At 42.0% G+C, this 19066-nt stretch overlaps 1 protein-coding gene across 5 annotated transcripts in view; it reads left to right on the forward strand.

Moving 5' to 3' along the window:
- Window positions 1-1388: 1388 nt before the first annotated feature.
- The window catches only part of ppp2r3b (protein phosphatase 2, regulatory subunit B'', beta), a 65198-nt gene continuing 47520 nt past the window's right edge, over window positions 1389-19066 (forward strand). For 4 of the 5 annotated variants that reach the window (XM_014163834.2, XM_014163832.2, XM_014163835.2 and 1 more), the window contains exons 1-2: window positions 1389-1533; window positions 4240-4631. In XM_014163834.2, the coding sequence (XP_014019309.1) occupies window positions 4263-4631 (369 nt within the window). In that variant the 5' untranslated portion in view covers window positions 1389-1533; window positions 4240-4262. Of the gene's footprint in view, window positions 1534-2560; window positions 2664-4239; window positions 4632-19066 lie in introns of those variants that run through there. The other variant, XM_045704372.1, reaches the window with a different exon arrangement.

Genomic DNA, 19066 nt, shown 5'->3' on the forward strand with positions numbered 1-19066 from the left:
AAGTTCCTTGGTGTCCACATCACCAACAAACTAACATGGTCCAAGCACACCAAGAGGGCACGACAAAACCTATTCCCCCTCAGGAGACTGAAAAGATTTGACATGGGTCCTCAGATTCTCAAAATATTCTTCAGCTGCACCATCGAGAGCATCCTGACTGGTATGGCAACTGCTCGGCCTCCGACCGCAAGGCACTGCAAAGGTTAGTACGTACGGCCCAGTACATAACTGGGGCCAAGTTTCCTGCCATCCAGGACCTCTATACCAGGCGGTGTCAGAGGAAAGCCCTAAAAATTGTGAAGGACTCCTAGTCATAGACTGTTCTCTCTGCTACCACACGGCAAGCGGTACTGGAGCGCCAAGTCTAGGTCCAAGAGACTTCTAAAAAGCTTCCACCCACAAGCCATAAGACTCCTGAACATCTAATCAAATTACTACCCAGACAATTTGCATTGCCCCCCCTCTCCCCTTTTACACCGCTGCTACTCTCTGTTGTTATCATCTGTGCATTGTCACTTTAGTAATTGTACCTACATGTACACATTACCTCAACTAACTGGTGCCCCCACACATTGAATCTGTACCGGAATCCCCCTGTATATAGTCTTGCTATTTTACAACTGCTCTTTAATTACTTTTACTGCTGCTCATTAATTCCTTTTATTTCTTATTCTTATCCATATATATTTTTTTAACTGCATTGTTGGTTAGGGGCTTTTAAATGTGCATTTCACTGTAAGGTCAACACCTGTTGTATTCGGTGCATATGACTAATACAACTTGATTTGATAATTAACGGGGACTGAGCTAGAGTGGATTTTGTGAGACAAGGGCAGATCCCGAAAGGGCCCGGGTCCGGTCTTTTTACAAAAATGTCTTTAGAGTCCGAATGGTTTGAGCTATAAACTATTAAAAGCTATCTATGAAAAGCTGAGACTCAGGGACTAAACATGTTTTGTTCTACACAAGAGTTGTTAGAAGGTACAGAGTTCTTCTGTCACAAACTCCAAACTCCACACAGTTGTCACTGACTAGTTGGATAATAATTTCCCACTGAGCATTCATATAAATGTATCTTTATCAGGTTTTTGCTATGGCCAACCTTACTTTTATTTATTTACATTTGCTCCTGCACCTAAATATAAATCCAAAATGAGCACCGGAATCTAGTTCGGTCCAAGTAAAGCACTGGACATTTGTCAATAACACTTAGGAAACTCATTAATTGTTTTGTGTTCTACTTGTACCCCTGGTTGTCCTGAAAATAAAATGGCATAACGCTTCATTGTGAGGCTAAATATACGGGCTGGACAGATAAATGAATGTCAGACAAATGAAAAGCCGACTTCTGATGGGGTCTCAGGACTGATAGGGTTAATTAAGTTACGTGGGCACGTTCTTGTTGTCAGAAAGTTCCCGCGTTGTTTGCTCTTCCTGGTTACTTAGGTAGGGAACGAGATCTGGAATTCAAAGTAAACCCCGGTGAAATGAACGCTTCTCTACAATTTGTATCCTGACTATAATAACATACAGGTAATCTTTAAAATGTGAATCTACTTGTATATGGTAGCTAGCTACATACATTTCCTTTCAATGCCTTCATCGTAGCTAGTGGTATTTCGCTTGCATTGCTCCAATTAGCGTAGCAGTTTGTCACGACAGAAGAAGTAACTAGCTGCTGCTGTAGCTATTACGTTATTTGTTTTAATTCTAACGTTGATTAAGTAGCTTGTTATTATGTTGCTTTTCAGTATTAGGAAATGGCTGATGCAACTGTCTAGCTATTTAACTGCTGGATAAATTAGCTAATTGCTGTGATGCTAATTTGCTAACTGCAACAACTAGCTAACGTTTCCGTAGTGACATGAATCTTGACAGGGTTCGTGCAAAAGGTAACGTTAGCTAATTTATCTAACTACGGCTGCTACTAGCCGATTAACTAACTACTGTTGAAGGATGGCGTTTGTTAGCTTGCTTTCTTGCAGTTTACAAACATTAGATACCTATTTGGTTTTCCTTTCGAATGTATCTCTCTGTCTGATACACGAGAGATGAGCTCTAACAAGCTCTCTAGCTACCGCACTAACCCGATAATGGACTAAAGGAGCCTAAAGTTACCCAAGGACCTTAGCTACATGTTCTGTTCAGAGGCAAATTGGCTCTGGCAGCCAAAACAGCTAAATAATCAATCTGAATGTGAATCAATTCTCATTTACAATACGGTTCTAGAGACGTAAAGTACTCTACTTTCAAATCATATTAAAATAATTGTACAAATGCAAAATGTACTTATTGTACACCACAGGAGATTGGTGGCACCTTAATTTGGGAGGACCGGCTTGTGGCAATGGCTGGAGCAGAATTGGTGTAATGGTATTAAATACATCAAACTCATGTTTTTTTATGTGTTTGACTCGATTCCATTTACTCTGTTCCAGACATTATGAGCTGTCCTCCCCTCAGCAGCCTCCACTGCTGTACCCTGTTTTAACAGTTGCAGCCGACAGTAGTTTTCAGTGACAACCTTTGTGGCATCTGTCTTCCGTTTTCGGAGACTCAGATGGCTAATTAGCACAGGCAGTCGATTCTGATTTCTGTCTGTTTTCCATAAAGAAGTGCTGTAACATGGAAATATGCCGTGTGGAAACCCTAACCATATAAAGGTGTGTAGTAATTTAACCTTAAAAAAAACCGTACTGCAAGCGATGAGTCTTAATGTTAGTGCAAGCGTCGGGGCTTTAACAAAACATCTGGCTAACGTTAATGCGTTTGCCGGAAGATACTATCGTCAAGGCGCTAAAGGTAGCGTCTATGAATGGGCTAGCTAACGCATTAATGTTAGTATCCATAGACTATTTAAACTCAACTCCACGATTTAAGCAGCTACTATTGTGAGCGCACTTGAGCTCCGACACCACATAAAAGAAAGTTGGGGGGAAAAAATAGACTTATTTCAGCATCTAAAGAATAGCCAGCAATTACACACAACATAGTTCTGCGTAATTGCGGTGGAAAGCTAAATAAATATGTAAACACTCAGTTGTATCTATTTTTCAATGTTTCATTATGTTAGTCTGTCTCCACCGTTAGGCACATGTTTCTATAAAGCTGTTTGATATATAAGTTAAAACCCTCTTCAAGTACCATTATGCCACATATAGAAAAATGAGCTAGTTATTTCATTGGATGTATAAATGTGAATTATCCGGTTGGTGTTTCCACTAACTATCAAATATGGTGTTTTAAAAAATATATTTCGACGCTGGGCCAATTGTGCGCCGCCCTATGGGACTCCCAATCACGGCCGGATGTGATGCAGCCTGGATTTGAACTAGGTACTGCAGTGACGCCTCTTGCACTGAGATGCAGTGTCTTAGACCGCTGCGCCACTCGGGATGAGAGGAAGCCTTGTGGCCAGTAGTGGGAGGAGATATAGCGAGTTGGATTTTGGCCAACATTCTGCTTCTCATCATTTGATCTCATTCAGTTTTCTGTTTCCAAAACTAGAATCTGTAACAAATAAAATGTTATTTGTCACATGCACGTGTTTAGCCCATGTCTGCTGGAGTAAGTGTGTGTCAGAGCTGTGTTTAAGTTGACAATGCAAACAATTTAGAATTTAACACATTCGTGTTTCTTATAAAAAGATGTGATGCAGTCAGTCTCTCCTCAACTCTTAGTCAAGAGTAACTGGCATGCATAGTATTAATATTAGCCCCCTGATTACAAACAAGAGCAAGATGTGCCGCTCTGTCCTGGGCCAGCCTCAGCTTAACTAGGTCTTTCTTTGTAGCACTTGGACACATGGCTGGACAATAATCAAGATAAGACAAAACTAGAGCCTGCAGGACTTGCTTTTTGGCGTATGGTGTCAAAAAAGCAGAGCATCTTTATTATGGATATACCTTTCCCCATCTTGACAACCATTGAATATATATGTTTTGACCATGACAGTTTACAATGTAAGGTAACACCAAGTAATTGTCTCCTCAACTTGTTCAACAGCCACACACACCATTCGTTACTAGATTCAGCTGATTTCTAGAGCTTAGGGAATGATCTGTACCAAATACATTGCTTGTAGTTTTAGAGATGTTCAGGACCAGTTTATTACTGGCCACCCATTCCTAAACGTATCTAACGTGATAAAAACTGCCCACTGGTATATCTGAAGGGATCTAGCTAGCCAGCTACGTAGCTGCCCCGCCCATATTCTCTATTTGATTTCTCCATTGACAGGTGCTGTGGTGTCAAAGTAGTAAATGGAGGTTAACAACATGCCATCGCCACAAGTCCTGCAACCGGTGCTTAAAATGAAAGTGGATGAGCTCTTCCTCAACTGGTTGAGTGAGCCAACGACCCAGACGATACTCAAAGACTACCTCGGCCTGATCAAGAGTGGACAGAGCATTGACCTGGGGCTTGGGGACACTAAGGACAAAAGGTCGATGACCTTCAATGAGAACAACAATGTGGCGTCCAAGAGAAGTCTGACGGAGAGGTCTTCTGCACCCCTCGGTGCGCCTTCCAGCTCCCCCTCTACACACACACTACCCTCTGGGAGCAGTGGTAACGCCAGAGTAGTGGGACCCAATGGGAGGGCGCTACGGAGGTCTGTCAGCACTAAAAAGGTAAGGCTGCTGCTCACTAGACTCATTTATCTCAGTCCCACATCATCAACCTATCCTCTAGCCCTAGAAATGTATCTTTGATCTGACATCATTGGATAGGTGTAGCCAATATACAGTGCATTCGGAAAGTATTCAGACTGACTTTTTCCATATTTTGTTATTGTTAGACTTATTCTAAAATTGCTTTAAAAAAAAAATCTCATCAATCTACACACTACCCCATAACGACAAAGCGAAAACAGGTTTTTAGAAATGTTTGCAAATTTAATACAAATAAAAAAAACATACCTTATTTACATAAGTATTCAGACCTTTTGCTGCGAGTCTTTTTAAAATGTATATTTTTGGAGCGTTTCTGTCAATCTTGAGTAAGGACACGCACCTGATTATGCATAGAAGTAGGCCTAGGCTACCTGGCCTGCGTGCAAATGTAGGCCTATAAATGTGCCCATCTGGGGATCTGATACTATTTCTGATTGCCTTAACTCACAATCATTGTGTAGCTTCTCAAAGTAATTTTTTATTTGCCTCAAGCATCAAATTAACATCCATTTTATCAACTAACTACTCAACGTAGCCTATTTGAAAAATCTTTCTAGCGCTCTCCCTTTTGATAACCACTCAGCATGAAAGGGGAAAAATATGTCATGCTCTGATCTGGTGGAAAAGTCATAAAATAGTCCTACCTAATAACTTATCCCTTGTGCAAATAGCTTACAGCTGTGTATGTCTCTCCAGAGCTCACTGGCACTGGGAACTGAGGGCCTAGGATATTTTATACAATATTGCAAGTTTGCTAGCATGAGCTTTGGGCCAGACCAATGTCATGACGTTGACCTGTGGGTAAGGTTTATGACCCCCCCCCCATAAATACCTTTCCTCTCTTGACTCTACTGAAGGACTCTTGAAAAGCCTTTGTTAAACATAGAGAGTCAGGGAACATCAAAAGGGGGGGGGGCCATATTTCGGTAATCCAACCAGTTGAAAATATGCGTTGGTACTTAATGAATATGATGTCAGTTCGGTTGTCATCTGAGACATTATGACTGATGACAGGACGACATAAACTATATCTGGGAAAGTCTACACATTCTAGTTATCAGATTCACATGGAATTGTTGTGCAATTTAAATGTTTAAATATGAAACTATTTGTGAAAAGATTAAATGTAATTTTAGCTTCCAAATGAGAGAATTGGGTTTTCATAAGGTTAGAGCTCTGCTCAATCAGTGGCCCGCCCCTGTGAAGAGACATTGGTTATAAACTATGAAACGCACCCTTCTCTCCCTCCACTATATAAGCCCTTGACACAAATGTAACCTCCTGTTCTCAGTACGCGAGCCCTGCAGCATCACTTTAAAAGGACTCGGATAATAAGCTGTTCCGGGTACATTAGGGCGACGGTCCGATGTCAGAAGGATTCAGATAATAAGCTGTTCCGAGGATGTGAGGACGACGGTTCCACGTTAAAAGGACTAACATGTCAACTACTCTCTGTAGTAATTTGTGTCTTCATTTTTAATTGTCTGCAGTGCTTAAAACATCAATCTTCATTTCTTTCGGAAAAGTATTCAGCCCCCTTTTCCATATTTTGTTACGTTACAGCCTTATTCTAAAATGGATTCAATAAAACAATTTCCTCAGCAATCTACACACTATCCCATAATGACAAAGCAAAAACAGGTTTTTAGGAATTGTCCGTAGAGATCCGAGACAGGATTGTGTCGAGGCACAGATCTGGGGAAGGGTACTAAAAAAATTCTGCAGCATTTGAAGGTCCCCAAGAGCACAGTGGCCTCAATCATTCTTAAATGGAAGAAGTTTGGAACCACCGAGACTCTTCCTAGAGCTGGCCGCCCAGCCAAACTGCGCAATCTGGGGAGAAGGGCCTTGGTTAGGGAGGTAACCAAGAACCGGATGGTCACTAACAGAGCTCTAGAGAACCTTCCAGTCTGGTGTGTTAGCTGGGTCTGGGACAAAACTGTGACACCAAACTAACACTAGTTTCTAAATATTTAAAACTAGCCAACCGTTTTCATATCATAGACCATGGCTCTCCAACTCTGTTCCTGGAGTGCTACCGTCCTGTAGGCTTTCCCTCCAACCGTAATCTAGCGCACCTGACTCAAATAATTAGCTGGTTGAATCAGGTTAGTTACAACTGGGGTTGGATTGCAAACCAGAGGTTAGCTCTCCAGGTACAGGGTTTGAGAGTCTGGTTACATGCACACAATAATGCAATTTATTGTGCATAGTCAGATTTAATATAATAGTTTGATTAAAACGTTTTCATGCTTTGTAAGAAGAATGATTTCCCTAATAATCCTGTTTTACATGGACACGTCTGAAATCTGGCTACCTGATGGCACTCTGATAAATGCAGAAAATTGTCAATCAAAATAAACGTTCTACCACAGCAACCATGTTATTTTTCTGAAGCATATTTGACTCTGAGTTCAGACGTAAAATGTGTGTGTGAAGTACTTGTGTGTTGTTCCGAACTCACTTCACTCACACTAAAGAGAGCGGCTCACTCGGCTGGTGCTAGCACATGCGCTGATCAAATACACAGCTGTTACGCCGACGTAAGGTGTTTACATGTCCTAATATTTCTAAAGATTATTCAGAACCAGGTCTTTTAATCGGTGTGTGCTTACTTCGTTTTTTACCTTACATCGATTTAAGATGAGCAGTGTAAGGTGTTTATGCAATAGTCCTATAATCTGCCATAATCAGTTTTAATATTGAATTATTACTGTGCATGGGAACATACTCATTGATGGTCAGTTCTTGCATCCATAGCTAAGCTGCGGTTACATTTCTTAAGCCCCATCCTTCAGCTGTTTACCAAAACAAGTGGCGGGGTGGCCGCTTTTGTTGTTTTTTGGAATCCCAGATTGCTGTTTTTAAAAAGTGTTAGACCTAGTTAGTTTATCTGTTTTTATGATACTAAGAGCTATCCTATCAGCAAAGTCCCACATTCCATGATCTTAAGATGGATTGTGAAGCAGTCCCAAGTCCTTTCTTGGGTTCTGGATAGTGACACAAATGCACAAGTCTCTATGTCTCGTTCATTCAGATAATCACACGCATGGTTCTCAAAGCTAAAGAGTGGGTGCAGTCAAAGCAAAACCAATAGTTTCTTAGTATACAACAAGGGACAGTTTTTTTTTTTTTTTAAATTGCCTAGTCTCTAGCCACAACAGTGATTGGCAGAAATTAGAGAAACGCAACAGAACCATTCAGCCTCTGTATCTGTGGATTTCAGTCAGATAATGGTCTTTTCTCAAGGGAGACATCTGTTGGTAATGAATTGCTTGTCATAGGCTCTCCCTCTCTGTGTCTGCTAGGGCTCGGATGATACCAATATCGCGATTCTCATTAGTATCATGGCAAGGAAACAAAACACAAAGCGGATTAACTTCTTTCGGAAAACAGCCCTAATGTTGGAAACGCACATCATTATGTTGTCCAAGCTATAGCACACTATTTTACAGCAGGTTTTTAAAGGACCAAAGAGTTTGGTCTGCTTTGTCTTCATTTTTGCCATTTGAAAAAGTATTGCTGTGAAACGTCAAGAGGTTTGACAGATGTGAAAAGGTGATTTCCACGTCCGTTCTCTTTTTCCCCGAGCTCTTCACTGGTCCTCGGCCCCATTCCCTCCATGTAGCAACTGTTTTGTACAGTCTGTATTTTGTGGCCTGACGTCAGATGCATGTGCCCACAATATGTCACTTCGTATTAAAGTGATTGCTATCGGGTATCAAGTAATGCTCTATTTTAAGCAAGCCACAGGAATTCCAGAATACAAATGCATTCTTCAAAGGATTAGTTAAAAATGCAATTAACGTCATACTGATGCTGCTCAGAACAGCTGATCCAACTTTCACACAAGACATTGATATAGATAGCCTTGGTTTCCCTTGTGCTTGCATTAACTACTCAGAACTGAGCCTGGGTGTGCAGGCAAGGGTGGCAGCAGGCAGCAAATTTGTCCTCTGTAATTTCAGTGAAGAGTAACTCTACACAGATGCTGTTAATTGTCTGAGTAAGTGGCGGTCGATCATTCTTTAGATTTTCTGCTGTGGAGGTTGAGGTTCAGAGAAGGCAATATCTACTAGGCATGACCTGAGGTCTCAATGATTTGACGTGATCAGTGTTCGCCTTCTTTTAATGGGCTGTCGAGGCTACATTCAAACAATCCCTATTCAGTTTCTACAATCACTTGAGTGGTCATTGAACCTGTTTTACTGTGACCCTTCTAAAGCTTTTGGAGCTTGCTCCTGCTCGCTCTCTCGTGAAGTCGGCCACACGTAGGCTAGAACAATTCTAGCCAGCACCCAGCCTCAAGTGGCAACCCAAAAGGAATCAGCCACTACCCATCAATGGTTCCCAACCAAGCATTTTGGAAACAATTCTGACATTGCTAGGATAATGTCTCAGTTAAGTGTAAGACATTGTTTATTTTTCAGGATTCCTAAACAGTAGCTTTAGTTGTATCTTGGAAATTGGATTTAGGGGTATTTTTTTAACCATAAAGTTTTTCTGGCAAAGGGGGGCCAAGGGTCACATTATCGGTTGCCTGACCTATCGGGGCGACCCAAGTGCTAAACTGCATCTCAAGTGCTTTTTATTAGCAAGGCCTTCTTCACCAGAAAATATCCAATCTAGTAACAACTAGTGATGCGCCGATATGACATTTTTGGCTGATATCCGATATTTTCCTTGCCAATAAAAAATGATACCGATATTTAACATTTTAGCTGCCTTTTAAGGATTCTAGTACAGTTAAGTAGTTACACACACGGACGCAGCGGTCTAAGGCACTGCATCTCAGTGCAAGAGGCGTCACTACAGTCTCTGGTTCGAATCCAGGCTGCATCACATCTGGCCGTAATTGGGAGTCCCATAGGGTGGAGCACAATTGGCCAAGCGTAGTCTGGGTTTGGCCGGGGTAGGCCGTCATTTTAAATAAGAATTTGTTCTTAACTGGCTTGCCTGGTTAAATAAAGGTTACACACCACACTAACCAAAAAGTTATTTTGTTGGCATTTACATATGTCCCCATTACCAGTAAAACATAATCAAAACCTATTTCTTTCACTTAGTTGCTGTGCTGTTTCGTTCATTTGTTCAGTCTTTTCATTCTCAACCAGGATTTCATCGTACAAGTCAAGCAGTGAAGTTTCAGCTCTCTGTCCATGGCCTCTCTTCCTCGGTGCGCACTGTCTTGTCCAGCTGTGTCTAACATTTCACGTAAACCCCGTTTCTTGTCTGCATCGAAGTAGCGGTCCTTGTACATAGCATCGAGCATGGTGGCGACACAGTAAAGAGGCTCAGCGAGAATGCCACCGAATTGCTTGTTAACAGCCTGTCGGCAGTTTTGTTGAGCAGGCGGTTCAATTAGAGGTCGACCGATTTAATCGGAATGGCCAATTTTGATTAGTGCCGATTTTAAGTTTTCATAATTTTTTTACACCTTTAAAGTTAAGAACTTTAGTCGGCAGTTAAGAACACATTCTTATTTTCAATGACGGCCTAGGAACGGTGGGTTAACTGCCTTGTTCAGGGGCAGAAAGACAGATTTTTACCTTGTCAGCTCGGATTCATTTTTGCAACCTTCCGATTACTAGTCCAACGCTATAACCACCTGCCTTACATTGCACTCCACGAGGAGCCTGCGTGGCAGGCTGACTACCTGTTACGCGAGGGCAGCAAGAAGCCAAGGTAAGTTGCTAGCTAGCATTAAACTTAACTAGTGATTATGTTAACTACACATGGTGGTTGATATTACTAGTTTAGCGTGTCTTGCGTTGCGTATAATCGATGCGGTGCCTGTTAATTTCTCATCCAATCACAGCCTACTTCGCCAAATGGGTGATGATATAACAAGCGCAATCGTGAAAAAAGCAGTGTCGTTGCACCAATGTGTACTTGACTATAAACATCAATGCCTTTCTTTAAAATCAATGCACAAGTATACATTTTTAAACTTGCATATTTAGTTAATATTGCCTGCTAACATGAATTTCTTATAACTAGGGAAATTGTGTCACTTCTCTTGTGTTCCGTGCAAGCAGTCAGGGTATATACAGCAGTTTGGGCCGCCTGGATTGTTGAACTGTGTGAAGTCCATTTATTCCTAACAAAGACCGTAATTAGTTTGCCAGAATTGTACATAATTATGACATAACATTGAAGGTTGTACAATGTAACAGCAATATTTAGACTTAGGGATGCCATCCGTTAGATAAAATACAGAACAGTTCCGTATTTCACTGAAAGAATAAACGTTTTGTTTTCGAAATGATAGTTTCCGGATTCAACCATATTAATGACCTAAGGCTCGTATTTCTGTGTGTTATTATGTTATAATTAAGTCTATGATTTGATATTTGGTAGAGCAGTCTGACTGAGCGATGGTAGGCAGCAGCAGGCTGGTAAGCATTCATTCAAACAGCACTTTCGTGCGTTTGCCAGCAGCTCTTCGCTGTGCTTCAAGCATTGAGCTGTTTATGACTTCAAGCCTATCAACTCTCGAGATTAGGCTGGTGTAACCAATGTGAAATGGCTAGCTAGTTAGCGGTGTGCGCGCTAATAGCGTTTCAAACGTCACTCGCTCTGAGACTTGGAGTAGTTGTTCCCCTTGCTCTGCAAGGGCCGTGGCTTTTGTGGAGCGATAGGTAACGATGCTTCGAGGGTGGCTGTTGTCGATGTGTTCCTGGTTCGAGCCCAGGTAGGGGCGAGGAGAGGGACGGAAGCTATACTGTTACACTGGCAGTACTAAAGTGCCTATAAGAACATCCAATAGTCAAAGCAATATGAAATACAAATGGTATAGAGAGAAATAGTCCTATAATAACCTCAACCTAAAACGTCTTACCTGGGAATATTGAAGATTCATGTTAAAAGGAACCACCAGCTTTCATATGTTCTGAGCAAGGAACTTAAACGTTAGCTTTTTTACATGACACTTATTGCAATTTTACTTTCTTCTCCAACACTTTGTTTTTGCATTATTTAAACCAAATTGAACATGTTTCATTATTTGAGGCTAAATTGATTTTATTGATGTATTATATTAAGTTAAAATAAGTGTTCATTTAGCATTGTTGTAATTGTCATTATTACAAATAAATGTAATAAATCGTCAGATTAATCCTTATCGGTTTTTTTTGGTCCTCCAATAATCGGTATCGGCGTTAAAAAATCATAATCGGTCGACCTCTAGTTTCAATGCCATGACAGAGGGTATCATGTCTACTTCAGGTGCAGTTGATGAGCTTATTTCTCGAGTCAGTTGTTTGAATGGAGTGTGTTCATGTTTCAAACATGTTCTCAAATGCCATTGAAATGGCAGCAGCGGTATGACAACCAGCACGTTCATGAGCGTGCAATACGACTTCTCAGTACGAAATCTTCAACGACCCACTGTGCTGTCAGACTCAGCATGCTCATGGGGCCTATATCGCTGGTCCAAATGTCAGTCGTGAAGCTAATAGCAGTGACTCTTCTACTGTGCAACTCCGGTAGGGCAACGTCTGAAAAATAGCACACTTGGTAGTGTGTACCGGTGCTCGACCAGTCGGTGAAAGCCAACGTCACCCACGACAGAGAACGGTTGATTGTCAAGGGCCATGAATTCCAATATCTTGGCGTTAATGGATTTCGCCTTTGAGTGGTCTCGCTGAAATTTTCTTACTCTGTCAAACGACTGCTCAACTTGTTGACTGCTCGACCCATACAGCAGACATTGTGGGCTAAGTTAGGAATGCTGTGTTGCATGTTTAGCGCAAAATTTTACGTGGCGCCATTACGTAATGTTCCTACATTTATATAGATGTGCACATCAGCTTTGAACGGTTTTGCACATTTGCGTTAAACTAGATATCAGGCCGATGTTGGCATTTTTAGCTAATATCGTCCGATTCCAATATGTTCACTGATATATCATGCATCCCTAGTAACAACAGTGTCATTACGGCAGCTAAGTGCTTGTTCAGTTCTCAATGGCTAGGCCTATATCTATTCTATTCTGAAACACTATTTCAGTATAGAGGCTTTATTGGCATGGGAAACATATGTTAACATTGTCAAAGCAAGTGAAGTAGATAATAATTCAATTATCGGGCTGACTCTTCTCTGTATATGTCAATGATGTTGCTCTTGCTGCTGGTGATTCACTGATCCACCTCTACGCAGATGACACCATTCTGTGTACATCTGGCCCTTCTTTGGACACTGTGTTAACAAACCTCCAAACGAGCTTCAATGCCATACACACTCCTTCCGTGGCCTCCGACTGCTCTTAAATTCAAGTAAAACTAAACGCATGCTCTTCAACCGATTGCTTCCCGCCCGACTAGCATCACTACCCTGGACGGTTCTGACTTAGAATATGTGGACAACTACAAATACCTAGGTGTCTGGTTAGACTGTAAACTCTCCCTCCAGACTCACATTAAGCATCTCCAATCCAAAATTAAATCTAGAATCGGCTTCCTATTTTACCACAAAGCCTCCTTCACTCATGCTGCCAAACATACCCTCGTAAAACTGACTATCCTACCAATTCTTGACTTCGGCGATGTCATTTACAAAATAGCCTCCAACACTACTCAGCAAACTGGATGTAGTCTATCACAGTGCCATCGTTTTGTCACCAAAGCCCCATATACTACCCACCACTGCGACCTATATGCTCTCGTTGGCTGGCCCTCGCTACAGATTCGTTGTCAGACCCACTGGCTCCAGGTCATCTAAGTCTCTGCTATGTAAAGCCCCACCTTATCTCAGCTCACTGGTCACCATAGCAACATCCACCCGTAGCACGCGCTCCAGCAGGTATATTTCACTGGTCATCCCCAAAGCCAACACCTGCTTTGGCTGCCTTTCCTTCCAGTTCTCTGCTGCCAATGACTGGAGTGAATTGCAAAAATCACTGAAGCTGGAGACCTCTCTCCATCTCTAACCATCAGCTGTCAGAGCATCTTACCGATCACTGCACCTGTAAATAGCACACCCAACTACCTGATCCCCATATTATTACTTCCCCTTTTGCTCTTTTGCACATCATCATCTGCACATCTATCACTCCAGTGTTAATGCTAAATTGTAATTATTTTGCCTCTATGGCCTATTTATTGCCTTGCATCCCTAATCTTACTACATTTGCACACACTGTACATAGATGTTTCAATTGTAGTATTGACTGTACGTTTGTTTATCCCATGTGTAACTCTGTTGTTTTTGTCGCACTGCTTTGCTTTATCTTGTCCAGGTCGCAGTTGTAAATGAGAACTTGTTCTCAACTGGCCTACCCTGTTAAATAAAGGTGAAAAAATAAAATAAACAATACAAATGTACTCTAAACATTACACTCACAGAAGTTCCAAAAGAATTAAGACATTTTGAATTTCATTGTCTATTTACAATGATATGTGTTGTAAGGATGTGCAATTATTTAAAGTGAAAATAAATAAACAAATAAATATGGGTATTTACGATGGTGTTTGTTACAATGGTGCCCTTTTCTTGTGGCAACAGGTCACAGTTTGCTGCTGTGATGGCACGCTGGGGTATTTCACCCAGTAGATATGGGAGTTTATCAAAATTGGGTTTGTTTTTGAGTTCTTTGGATCTGTGTAATCTAAGGGAAATATGTGTGTCTCATATGGTCAAATATTTGGCAGGAGGTTAGGAAGTGCAGCTCAGTTTCCACCTCATTTTGTGGGCAGTGTGCACATAGCCTGTCTTCTCTTGAGAACCAGGTCTGCCTGCGGCAGTCTTTCTCAATAGCAAGGCTATGCTCACTGAGTCTGTACATAGTCAAAGCTTTCCTTAAGTTTGGGTCAGTCACAGTGGTCAGGTATTCTGCCACTGTGTACTCTCTGTTTGGGGCCAAATAGCATTTGAGTTCGCTCTTTTTATTTATTATTTATTTTTTTCTTTCCAATGTGTCAAGTAATTATATTTTTATTTTCTCATGATTTGGTTGGGTCTAATTGTGTTGCTGTCCTGTGGCTCTGTGGGGTCTGTTTGAACAGAGCCCCAGGACCAGCTTGCTTAGGGGACTCTTTTGCAGGTTCATCTCTCTGTAGGTGATGGCTTTGTTATGGAAGGTTTGGGAATCATTTATTTTTAGGCGGTTGTAGAATTTAACGGCTCTTTTCTGGATTTTGAAAATTAGCGGGTATTGGCCTAATTCTGCTCTGTATGCGTATTTGGTGTTTTATGTTGTACACGGAGGATATTTTTGCAGAATTTTACATGCAGAGTCTCAATTTGGCGTTTGTCCCATGTTGTGAATTCTTGGTTGGTGAGCGGATCCCAGACCTCCACAACCATAAAGGGCAATGGGTTCTGTAACTGATTGAAGTATTTTTAAGCCAGATCCTAATTGGGATGTCAAATTTTATGTTCCTTTTGGTGGTATAGAAGGCCCTTCTTGTCTCTCAGATATTTCACACAGCTTTGTGGAAGTTAGCTGTGGCGCTGATGTTTATGCCGAGGTATGTATATATTTTTTTTGTGTGTGCTCTAGGGCAATGGAATTTGTGGTCCTGGCGACTGGACTTTTTTTGGAACACTTTTCGTCTTACTGAGATTTACTGTCAGGGCCCAGGTCTGACAAAATCTGTGCAGAAGATCTAGGTGCTGCTGTAGGCCCTCTGTGGTTGGTGACAGAAGCACCAGATCGTCTGCAAACAGTTGACATTTGACTTCAGATTCTAGTAGGGTGAGGCCGGGTGCTGCAGACTGTTCTAGTGCCCTCGCCAATTCGTTGAGGTTGGTAGGTAGAAGAGGGTGGGGCTTAAGCTGCATCCCTGTCTCACCCCACGGCCCTGTGGAAATAAATGTTTTTTTTTGGCAATTTTAACTTGTTGTTTGTGTACATGGATTTTATGTCGTATGTTTTTTCCCAACACAACTTTCCATCAATTTGTATAGCAGACCCTCATGCCAAATTGAGTCGAAGGCTTTTTTAAAAATCAACAAAGCATGAGAAGTCTTTGTTTTGGTTTGTCAATTATGGGGTGCAGGGTGAATACGTGGTCTGTCGTACGGTAATTTGGTAAAAAGCCAATTTGACATTTGCTCAGTACATTGTTTTCACATAATAAATGTACAAGTCTGCTCTTAATTATAAGGCAGAGGATTTTCCCAAGGGCACTGATGACTCATATCCCGCGGTAGTTATTGGGGTCAAATTCATTTCCTTTTGTGGATTTGGGTGATCAGTCCTTTGTTCCAAATATTGGGGAAGATGCCAGAGCTAAAGATGTTGAAGAGTTTAAGTATAGCCAATTGGAATTTGTTGTCTATTATATTTTATCATTTCATTGAGGATACCATCAACACCACAGGCCTTTTTGGGTTGAAGGGTTTGTATTTTGTTTTGTAGTTCATTCAATGTAATTGGACAAGCCAGTGGGTTCTGGTTGTCTTTTAATAGTTGATTCTAAGATTTGTATTTGATCATGTATATGTTTTTGCTGTTTGTTATAGGGCCAAAAAGATTGGAGAAGTGGTTTACCCATACATCTGTGTTTTGGATATACACTGCTCAAAAAAATAAAGGGAACACTTAAACAACACAATGTAACTCCAAGTCAATCACACTTCTGTGAAATCAAACTGTCCACTTAGGAAGCAACACTGATTGACAATAAATGTCACATGCTGTTGTGCAAATGGAATAGACAACAGATGGAAATTATAGGCAATTAGCAAGACACCCTCAATAAAGGAGTGGTTCTGCAGGTGGGGACCACAGACCACTTCTCAGTTCCTATGCTTCCTGGCTGATGTTTTGGTCACTTTTGAATGCTGGCGGTGCTTTCACTCTAGTGGTAGCATGAGACGGAGTCTACAACCCACACAAGTGGCTCAGGTAGTGCAGCTCATCCAGGATGGCACATCAATGCGAGCTGTGACAAGAAGGTTTGCTGTGTCTGTCAGCGTAGTGTCCAGAGCATGGAGGCGCTACCAGGAGACAGGCCAGTACATCAGGAGACGTGGAGGAGGCCGTAGGAGGGCAACAACCCAGCAGCAGGACCGCTACCTCCGCCTTTGTGCAAGGAGGAGCAGGAGGAGCACTGCCAGAGCCCTGCAAAATGACCTCCAGCAGGCCACAAATGTGCATGTGTCTGCTCAAACGGTCAGAAACGGACTCCATGAGGGTCCGACGTCCACAGGTGGGGGTTGTGCTTACAGCCCAACACCGTGCAGGACGTTTGGCATTTGCCAGAGAACACCAAGATTGGCAAATTCACCACTGGCGCCCTGTGCTCTTCACAGATGAAAGCAGGTTCACACTGGGCACATGTGACAAACGTGACAGAGTCTGGAGACGCCGTGGAGAACGTTCTGCTGCCTGCAACATCCTCCAGCATGACCGGTTTGGCGGTGGGTCAGTCATGGTGTGAGGTGGCATTTCTTTGGGGGGCCGCACCGCCCTCCATGTACTCGCAAGAGGTAGCCTGACTGCCATTAGGTACCGAGATGAGATCCTCAGACCCCTTGTGAGACCATATGCTGGTGCGGTTGGCCCTGGGTTCCTTCTAATGCAAGACAATGCTAGACCTCATGTGGCTGGAGTGTGTCAGCAGTTCCTGCAAGAGGAAGGCATTGATGCTATGGACTGGCCCGCCCGTTCCCCAGACCTGAATCCAATTGAGCACATCTGGGACATCATGTCTCGCTCCATCCACCAACACCACGTTGCACCACAGACTGTCCAGGAGTTGGCGGATGCTTTAGTCCAGGTCTGGGAGGAGATCCCTCAGGAGACCATCCGCCACCTCATCAGGAGCATGCCCAGGCGTTGTAGGGAGGTCATACAGGCACGTGGAGGCCACACACACTACTGAGCCTCATTTTGACTTGTTTTAAGGACATTACATCAAAGTTGGATCAGCCTGTAGTGTGGTTTTCCACTTTCATTTTGAGTGAGACTCCAAATCCAGACCTCCATGGGTTGATAAATTGGATTTCCATTGATTTATTTTTGTGATTTTTGTCAGCACATTCAACTATGTAAAGAAAAAAGTATTTAATAAGATTATTTCTTTCATTCAGATCTAGGATGTGTTGTTTTAGTGTTCCCTTTAATTTTTGAGCAGTATATAACTCTTTGTTTATTGTTTTCCAATTTTCCCAGAAGTGGTTAGTCTATGGATTCTTCAATTATATTGAGCTGATTTCTTACGTGCTGTTCCTTTTTCCGTAGTCTCTTTCTGTATTGTTTTAGTCATTCATAGGCTTAGGTTTTCTGGGTCTATGTTTTTGGTTGGATAGGTTTCTCAATTTCTTTCTTAGGTTTTTGCATTCTTCATTAAACCATTTGTCATCGTACATTTTCTTTTGTTTTCTTATTTCACTGACTGTAACCTGGACCTAACCAAAACATTTTTTTTCTTGTTTTAGCCTACTTGACGCAGTGGTGACAACGCCCACGGTAAAGTGTAGACTTTACCGTGAAATGCTTACTTACAAGCCCTTAACCAACAGTGCAGTTCAAGAAGAAAATATTTACAAAGTAGGCTAAAATAAAAAGTTACAGAATAACAATTACAAGGCTATATACAGAGGGCACCACTACCGAGTCAGTGTACAGGCAAGTTGAGGTAATCTGTACATGTAGGTGGGGCGAAGTGACTATGCATAGGTAACAAACAAACAGCGAGTAGCAGCAGTGTACGAGGGGGGGGGGGGGTGTGTCACTGTAAATTGTCCAGTGGCGATTTTTATGAATTGTTCAGCAGTCTAATGGTTTGGGGGTAGAAGCTGTTGAGGAGCCTTTTGGTGCTAGACTTGGCGCTCCAGTACTGCTTGCCGTGCGGTAGCAGAGAAAACCATCTATAACTTGGGTGACAGTAGTCTCTGACAATTTGATGGGCTTTCCTCTGACACCGCCTATTATATACAGTTGAAGTCGGAAGTTTACGTACGCCTTAGCCAAATACATTTAAACTCGGTTTTTCACAATTCCTAACATTGAATCATTGTAAAAATTCCCTGTCTTAGGTCAGTTAGGATCACAACTTTATTTTAAGAATGTGAAATGTCAGAATAATAGTTGAGTGATTTATTTCAGCTTTTATTTATTTCATCACATTCCCAGTGGGTCAGAAGTTTACATACACTCAATTAGTATTTGGTAGCATTGCCTTTAAATTGTTTAACTTGGGTTGAACGTTTCGTGTAGCCTTCCACAAGCTTCCCGCAATAAGTTGGGTGAATTTTGGCCCATTCCTCCTGACAGGGCTGGTGTAACTGAGTCAGGCTTGTAGGCCTCCTTGCTCGCACATACTTTTTCAGTTCTGCCCACAAATTTTCTATAGGATTGAGGTCAGGGCTTTGTGATGGCCACTCCAATACCTTGACTTTGTGGTCCTTAAGCCATTTTGCCACAACTTTGGAAGTATACTTGG

This window comes from Salmo salar, chromosome ssa21 (assembly GCF_905237065.1).
Source record: "Salmo salar chromosome ssa21, Ssal_v3.1, whole genome shotgun sequence".
NCBI classification, from domain to species: Eukaryota; Metazoa; Chordata; class Actinopteri; order Salmoniformes; family Salmonidae; genus Salmo; species Salmo salar.